Here is an 8,370-nt window from a genome sequence, read left to right as displayed (position 1 = left end):
CCTGAGGTTTGAAGTGTATTCAGTCCCCATTTAATAATTCTTGCTTCGAATGTCATATTTAAGGGTAATGATATGTAGTAGAGTGTTGGAACTATATTTCCATCTATGTAGGAGTATACGTCAAAGTGTCATGACCTATTGATAGTGAGATAGTCCAGAAGTTGGTGACATAAAGTCACAAGGTTAGCAGTCAGAGTGAGGGTGACATTTGCATAAATAAATAGTTTTAGTTGTATAATTGTGGATTGGGGAATGGGTTTCCATTGTATAGTGATAGACTAATGTGGTAGCAATATTTGTAGGTTGTACGGTAGTCTGTGAAAGAAGTTGCAGGATATGATTTTTATTTATTCAAATTAGGGAAGGATCTCATAATGGATAGTTATGGTGGTTGTATAAATCATTTATAGGTTTGAATGGAGAAGGGTAGATTAGTCAATAAGTTGTGGGTAGAGACCTATTGATGTTTATAGGATGTGGTGATAGTGAGAATGTATGCATGGGTAAGAAGACTTAATGTGAATAATTATTAATAGTGAGGTTATAGAGAGGATGTAATTATAGGTAGTAGTTAAGTGAAATTTCCCCAACCTGATAGACCAATATAGTATGTGGCATGCTTTATTGGTGGTACATGATTGATTATAGACTATAGGCTTGAACTTGAGATGTGGGTAGTGGGGGATAGTAACTTAAGATTAGTGATCTATGTTTTATGGGAATGAATTAGTAGACTTGATGTGAGGTGTGAAATAGTTTAGGTTGGAAACTTGTTGAAAAAAAGAGTGGATGATTGTGATATTTATGTACACGAGGACTAGTGTTAAAACAATGAATTATGATTGTATCATTAAGTGTATAAGAATGTGAGTATAAAGGAATAAGTTGAACCTCAGGTAGAGATTGTTAGATAAAGTTTTATGTGTATAAGTGTTTGGTGTACCTAGTCTGTGTTCTTGAAATTTGTAGTATGGATACATCTGGGGAAGACTAAGGAGTTGTTATATGGTGTTCGTTATAGCAGAATTGAGAAAATATTGGTAGACAATATGTGCCTTTAGTATATTTCGCAAATTTTGGTAAGTTGTAAGTTATGCGACTAGAGCTGTAAAGGTAGCATTCTAAGGAATTGAAGATGGAGTGTTAAGTGTTTAGAAGCGTGGGTGTCTATTCCTATAATGATGGTAGTCATAAGTTGTTGACCTTAGGGGTTGGAGGAAATTACGATTTAATCTCCTAGAAGGAATTTAGTATCTTTATATATTTATTGAAGGGAGTTTGTGTTCATGTGTATATTGATATCCCTTTGTGATAAGGAGTGTGGATACGTACGCTCATGAGAGTGGGAGTTGTAGAGTGATAGCTATAGAGGTTACAGAAAATCAAGGCCTTTAGAGTATAGTTCTTCAGGGAGATTTTAGAGTTTAGGTATGTGGTGATGTCTCTTTTATGTTGAGAGTTGTGGCTATAGATTTTGCTATGGGGTTGTGTCCCCAAGTCTAGGAGGGTGACTTTGCTCTAAGGGGGAGATGATGGATTAAAGTAGTTTCCAAATTTTCTTATGGTGTCAAGTTTCAAGTAAGAATCATGATCAATCAATTCATGTTCAAGCAAGATCCTCCTACTTTGGTTCGAATAGATGTCTTATGTATTCATGTCTTGCCTATGCCTAAAGTTTGAACTCTTTATGTAACTCATGTCATGCTCTGACCTCGAACAAGAAGCAATGATGTCCCTCAGTGATCCAATATTTCGAGTATTTAAGTCATATGTTATGTTGCTCATCATCCAAATCTATGTCTCGCAGCATGTTTGGCCCTAAGAAAATATGTTTCTTTATGTTGCGGAATAATTTTATGTTGGGATTAGTCAAAGTTATAAATTTTATTCTAACTAATGGAAAATTTCAGTTCTTTAAATGAGGATCGATCCCTTCAAGCGACAATCTTTGTCTTAGTTGTAATGTAACACCCCGTAGCATTCTCGACTCAATAACACTCTTAGTTGCATGTATGGAGAGCTTACAACTTGAAAATTTTTCTAATTGTTAAAAGACTTAGTCATATTTATGAGCTCTTAACTTCCATGATTTTCAAATTGATCTTCCCGACCCTGAAACGTAGATTTTTGAATTGATTCATGATCAGGGGTGTAAAGGGGGGTCTCAAGAAAGTTTTAAATTTTTCAGATAACGTTTGAGGCATGTTTGGATGATCAAAACAGAGGGACAACGTGATATTGAAGTGTCGCGCCAAGAATCGCATCGGTCCCTACCGACACAACGCGTCGCTTAACGCGTTGGTTGCCCAGTTCGTCTTACTAATTTTTAGGTCCAGGAGGGTAATTTGGTCTTTTTCTCTTATTTTAATTTGATATGTGCACTAATGTTTTCTCACAGTGCTCTATTCTAAGAATTCATGTTGTATTGTGTTTGGTGATCTTTTAATTTTTCAAAAAGATCTGTTTCCATTCTCTTTTCTTGTCTTAACGTTTCTTTTCACTTTCAATGGTCACTGTCTGACCAGCTGACGCCGGCAATGACATAGAAGTGCCAGAAATAGGTGAAGCCACAACCTCCCTCCCTCTTTCACTCTTCTTTCTCTCTCTCTCTCTCTCTCTCTCTCTCTCTCTTCCCTCCAAGTCCCCTACCCCTTACAGTTCATTTTGTCATCGCGCCTCTGTCATCTCCCGCAGAGCTAGGGTTTCCTCTGGCTTGACTCTGGCGACGGTGAAAGAGTGAAGACCGGTCTGAACCGGTTTAATACAGAAGGTAAGACTTCCATGGGATACCAGCTCCCGGCAACACCGAGAGAAATCTTAGGTGATATTCCAGTGACACACAGCCATACTATTTCCGGCGACCTTACTCCGACGATTAATTTTCGACACCAAAATTGCTGTACCAGCATACGCAGGGGTACTCCGGTGATATCTGAGCTTTACTATTTTATTTGCTTGATATTCTAGTTTCTTTATAATTTCATTTTTGGTTCCTTTACATTGTTTTTACTGTTTTTATTGTTTGTATTTATAATATTTTTATTTTTGTTATTTTTTGTTGTTTTCTTAGTTACTTCGAGTTTTAGTTAATTCCTACATTTTAGTTACGTCCGGCAATTTAGTTTCTTTGTATTATTTTGTTCTTTCTACTTTTCTTGAGTATTTCATATCTTGAATTCATTTAATTTGTGACATTGACTGTTGCTTGCTTGCTTGACTGTTTGTTTGCTTGATTATTCCATCGACTTTGCATGTGCCTTTGTTTTCCTATCGTTGCTTTATACTTCTTGTTGTTTTTATCATCTCTGTTTTTATTTTCTTGGTGTAGTGGCGGTGGTTGTTAATGGTAGAATAGGGTCATATCCAAGGAGGTCGAGGCTGGGGGTGGGGGTGTGAGTAGGGTAGGTGGGGGAGTGGGGGCAAGGTCTGGTGTTAAGGGTGGTAGAAAAAGACGTGTTGGTAGAGTTGATAGGCTGAGGGTTGGGTCTTGAAATATAGGGACTCTCCAGGGAAAGTCCATAGAGTTGGTGAAGATTCTTAGGAAGAGGAGGATCAATATTGCGTGTGTCTAGGAGACTAAGTGGGTAGAGTCTAAGGCTAGGGATGTGGATGGTTATAAGCTTTGGTATTATGGAAGCGAGAGGTGTAGGAATGGAGTTGGCATCTTAGTAGATGAAGAGCTTAGAGGGAAAGTAATTGAGGTGAAGAGGATTAGTGATAGGCTAATGTCTATTAAGTTGGTCTTTGGGGGATTTACCTTGAACGCTTATAGTGTGTATGCGCCACAGGTGGGCTTGAGTGAGGAGGAGAAGATCCGATTTTGGGAGGACTTGGATGAGGTGGTAAGAGGCATGCCTAGCTCTGAGAAGATTGTTATAGCAGGGGATTTTAATGGGCATATCGGGACGTTACAGGGAGGCTTTAGCAATGTGCATGGTGGTTTTGGTTTTGGGGAGAGAAATGAGGAGGGAGCTGCTCTGCTAGATTTTGCGAGGTCCTTTGGGTTGGTGGTGGTGAATTTGAGCTTTTCAAAGAAGGACGATCTCCTGATCACCTTTCAAAGTGCGATAGCCAAGACCCAAATTAACTTTTTGCTACTTAAAAAAGAGGATAGGGTGTTGTGTAAGGACTGTAATGTCATTTCGAGTGAGAATCTTTCAACCCAGCATAGGCTATTGGTCATGGACTTAGGCATAAAGAACGGTAAGTAGAGTAGGGGTGACCGAGAATTAAGTGGGGCGGCCTAACGCCGGTGAATGCGTGGGAGATTGGGGAAAAGTTGGCAGGTATGGGGGTGTAGAAGTGTAGGAGAGACATAGATGGTATGTGGGATAGGGGCAGCTAGGTGCATCAATGAGACTGCTGGTGAAGTGTTGGATACGTCCAGGGGCTGGGCTAGTCACCATCGGGGGGATTGGTGGTGGAATGAAGAGGTAAAGAAGAAAGTAGATACTAAGAAGGGGGTGTATGCAAAGTTGATTGAGAGTAAGGATGAAAAAGAAAAGCGGGTGTTTAGGGAGGAGTACAAGTTAGCGAGGAAGGAGGCTAAGCTAGCAGTTATGGCTGCTAAGACAACAATATTTGAGAGCTTGTATGCGGGGTTAGAGGAGAAAGGAGGGGAAAAAAGGTTGTTTAGTTTGGCTAAGGCAAGAGAGAGGAAGGGTCATGACCTAAACCAAGTGAAGTGCATTAAGGGGGAGGATGGTAGAGTGTTGGTGGAAGATGATCACATTAAGAAGAGATGACAGTCGTATTTTCATAGGCTCTTAAATGATGAAGGAGAGAGAGTTATTGAGTTAGGTGAGCTAGAGCAATCAGAGGAGTATCGTGATTTTAGTTATTACCGACATTTTAAGGTGGAGGAGGTCAGAGAAGCTGTTCGCAGGATGCGAAGGGTTAGGGCGATGGGACCTGATGAGATCCCCATAGATTTTTTGGAAGTTTTCTGGCGAGGCTGGTTTAAGGTGTTTGACGAATCTATTTAACGATATTTTCAAGTCAGAGAAAATGCCTGAGGCCTGGAGATGGAGCACTATGATCCCTCTGTATAAGAATAAGGGTGACATTTAAAGTTGTAACAACTATATGGGTATTAAGTTATTAAGTCATACGATGAAGATTTGGGAGAGAGTGGTCGAGTGGAGGTTGAGGAGGTTAGTATCTATTTCAGAGAATCAGTTTTGATTTATGCCCGGGTGCTCTACGATAGAGGCAATTCACTTAGTGTGGAGATTGGTGGAACAGTATAGGGAAAGGAAGAAGGACCTGCACATGGTGTTTATCGACATGGAGAAGTCATATGACAAAGTTCCTAGGGAAGTCCTTTGGAGATGTTTGGAGGTGAGTAGGGTCCCGGTGACGTATATCAGAGAAATTAAGGACATGTATGATGGAGCTAAGACCCAGGTGAGGACGGCGGGAGGAGATTCATAGCATTTATCAGTTTTGACAGGATTGCATTAGGGATCTACTCTTAGCCTATTTTTGTTTTCTTTAGTTATAGAGGTGTTGACACAACGTATCCAAGGAGAGGTGCCCTAGTGTATGCTTTTTGTGAACGATGTGGTTTGATTAACGAGACCTGGGTAGGTGTGAATGATAAATTAGAGGTGTGGAGACAGACCCTTGAGTCTAAAAGGTTCAGGTTGAGTAGGAGAAAGACCGAATATTTGGAATATAAGTTTAATGGCTTGAGGAAGCAGGATGAGGTGGTAGTAAGGTTGGATTCTCAGGTGGTGTGTAAGAGGGATATTTTCAAGTACCTCGGGTCCATGATTCAGGGGAATGGTGAGATTGACGAAGATGTCTCTCACCGAATTGGGGTGGGATGGATGAAGTGGAAGCTTGCCACGGGGGTGTTGTCTGATAAGCAGGTGCTGCCTAAGCTTAAAGGCAAATTTTACAGGGTGGCAGTCCGCCTGGCCATGTTTTATGGAGTAGATTGTTGGCCAGTCAAGAACTCTCATATTTAAAAATTAAAGGTGGTGAAAATATGGATGTTACGTTGGATCTGTGGTCTTACTAGGGGGGATAGGGTTTGGAATGAGACTATCCGGGAGAGGGTTAGAGTGGCTTTAGTGGAGGACAAGATGCGAGAGGTCCGTTTGAGATAGTTCGAACACGTGATGAGAAGGGGTACAGATGCACCAGTTCATAGGTGTGAGAGGATTGCTTTGGATGATTTCAAGATAGGCAGGGGTAGGCCAAAGAAATGTTGGAAAGAGGTGATTAGGCGAGACATGAAGCAGTTACAGCTTACTGAGGACATGACCATAGATAGGAAGAGCTGAAAGACGCATATTAGGATAGAAGGCTAGTAACTATTAGGGTAGGTAGGGTAGGGCATTACCTGTTTGGTGTATTACTCTTGTTAGGCTACCTTGTTGCATGCTGTATTAGAGTGCCTACTATTCTTTGTTTACTTTCCATTGTAGGGGCATTTTTATGTCTTGCCATCTTGGTCTATATGTTTTGTACGGTTGTGATTACTTATCTTATCTTGGACTGGGGGTCTATTGGAAATAGCCTTGCTACTTCTCCGGAGATAGTGTTATGGACTGCGTACTTTCGAACGACTCTCCACTTATGATTCAGACACTTAATATATGGAGCACTTCGTGTCTATTTTATCGTATCTTCATTTCATGTCCCTCCTTGAGTGGTGCAATAAGTATAAGTTATGATCTAATAGTGTTACTTTCATTCATGACATTTATGCTCGGGTCCCTTAATGACCCTTCGTATGACAGTTTGATGGTGGTTGTGGAAGCACGTGATGTGTTAGGTAGGGGAGTAGATGTTCTTGAAGGCAAAAAATTTGGTATGAATTCTTGAGCTAAGGTTATAGGTGAAAGTAAAAAGAAGGAGAGGAACTTTTGTTGTGTCAAATAGTTAGAAATGAGATATATGACGAAAATCTTTGTGAATTTGATTGAATTTGCTGGTCTTAGTGGAGGAAGTCCATGAAGTGGGTGTAATAATGATGGCTTGAATGTTGTGATTGATGAAAACACTACTCATGTACTATGTGGTTAGTGTTCCTTGAATTAAAATCCAAGGGTGTTTGACGATAGTGATAAGGTGAGGTAATATTCTTAATGGGATATAAAGTACAGGGTCCTATAGCTTAAGTTATCACCTTGTTACTCCAAGTTAGGCTTCAACATAAAAGCACATTGCAGTGAAACTTAAACTCTTGTGGTTAGATATGTCATGGGAGAATAATAAAATGGAAAGGACAAAGTATGTTATTTAATGTTGGGGCAGAGCTCAGTGGTGCCTTTAAGCTAAGTCTATTCATTGTATCATGAGAGGTGGAGAATGCTTCAATCCCCATCTTCCATGAAATCTTATTTCATGACTAGTACCAATATAAATCAGGTCTATGATCATCAAATAAATCCATGTCTTATGTTGTGATGATTATGGTGCATAGAACTTATGTGCAAGATCATCCCTATGTAAAATCTCATTATCCCATGTTTCGTGCTTTCACATTTCACTAGGGGTTATTATTAAGCTCATTTGATGCCTTTGCATATTTTGTTAGGAAAAAATGTTCAATGAGAGGTTTTTTATTTATTCTACACTTTTATAACTTCAACAAGTCCCTACCCATCATTCGGAGATGAATGATCCCAAGGGGGAGATAATGTAACACCCTGCATTTTTGAGCTAGAAAGAGAACCATCGTTCCTACATGTGTAAGCTCTAATTTCATGGTTTATATTTAAATTCATGTGTCATGGTCTTTATCCTAGTATATGAAGTGATTATGAGGTGAAAAATATTCGTAGAAATCGCTTAAAGCTAAGTTGAGCTAAGAATCCTTCATTTATCAAAAGTTTGATATTTGATTCTAGAAGGGTTCCACTTTGAACATGTATAACTTTGGATACAAATAGAATTTTGAATCTTAAGAACCACCAAATTTTAGATAGTTGAATTAGCTTTCCAACGATACCAATTTCACCTAAATTCGATAACTGAGTAAAAAGTTATGGCATTTTCCGTGTGAGGCAGTAAGCCGACATGATGTGTCGGCCAGCTTGTTACGAAACTGTTTCACATTCTAAATCAGTTTTTAATAGGTCTAGGGGAATTTTGGTCACTTCCCCTCACCCTAATTCCATCCATAACATAAAATTTCAGCCCCAAGAAGGATCAATTGCCTCTTAAATCAATTTTTTCTCAAAAGAAAAAAAATCCCTAACTACCTCTCCAAGAACAAGATTAAATTTTTCTTCTCAAAGATCAAGAATTTAGGCCTTCCAATTGAAGATTCTCAAGAAAGGTTTCAATATTAGGCTTTCAATCTTCGAACTAATCAATATAAGGTGCGTGGGGATATCCTAAACTACGTGGGTATAC

The 8,370-nt window shown here is 39.5% G+C and overlaps 2 protein-coding genes across 2 annotated transcripts; both read left to right on the top strand.

Moving 5' to 3' along the window:
* Window positions 1-3,725: 3,725 nt before the first annotated feature.
* LOC107841659 (craniofacial development protein 2-like) lies at window positions 3,726-4,211 on the top strand. Its single transcript, XM_016685513.2, has one exon. It carries the CDS (start codon window positions 3,726-3,728, stop codon window positions 4,209-4,211), a length of 486 nt encoding a protein of 161 aa, XP_016540999.2.
* Window positions 4,212-4,319: 108 nt separating this feature from the next.
* On the top strand, window positions 4,320-5,972 carry LOC124887035. The gene is made up of 3 exons (XM_047396200.1): window positions 4,320-4,591; window positions 5,498-5,585; window positions 5,781-5,972. Exons 1-3 carry the CDS (start codon window positions 4,320-4,322, stop codon window positions 5,970-5,972), a joined length of 552 nt encoding a protein of 183 aa, XP_047252156.1.
* Window positions 5,973-8,370: the final 2,398 nt, after the last annotated feature.

Source organism: Capsicum annuum, chromosome 9 (assembly GCF_002878395.1).
Source record: "Capsicum annuum cultivar UCD-10X-F1 chromosome 9, UCD10Xv1.1, whole genome shotgun sequence".
NCBI classification, from domain to species: Eukaryota; Viridiplantae; Streptophyta; class Magnoliopsida; order Solanales; family Solanaceae; genus Capsicum; species Capsicum annuum.
The sequence above is the reverse complement of the archived record's forward strand: the minus strand, read 5'-3'. Positions and strand labels throughout refer to the sequence as shown.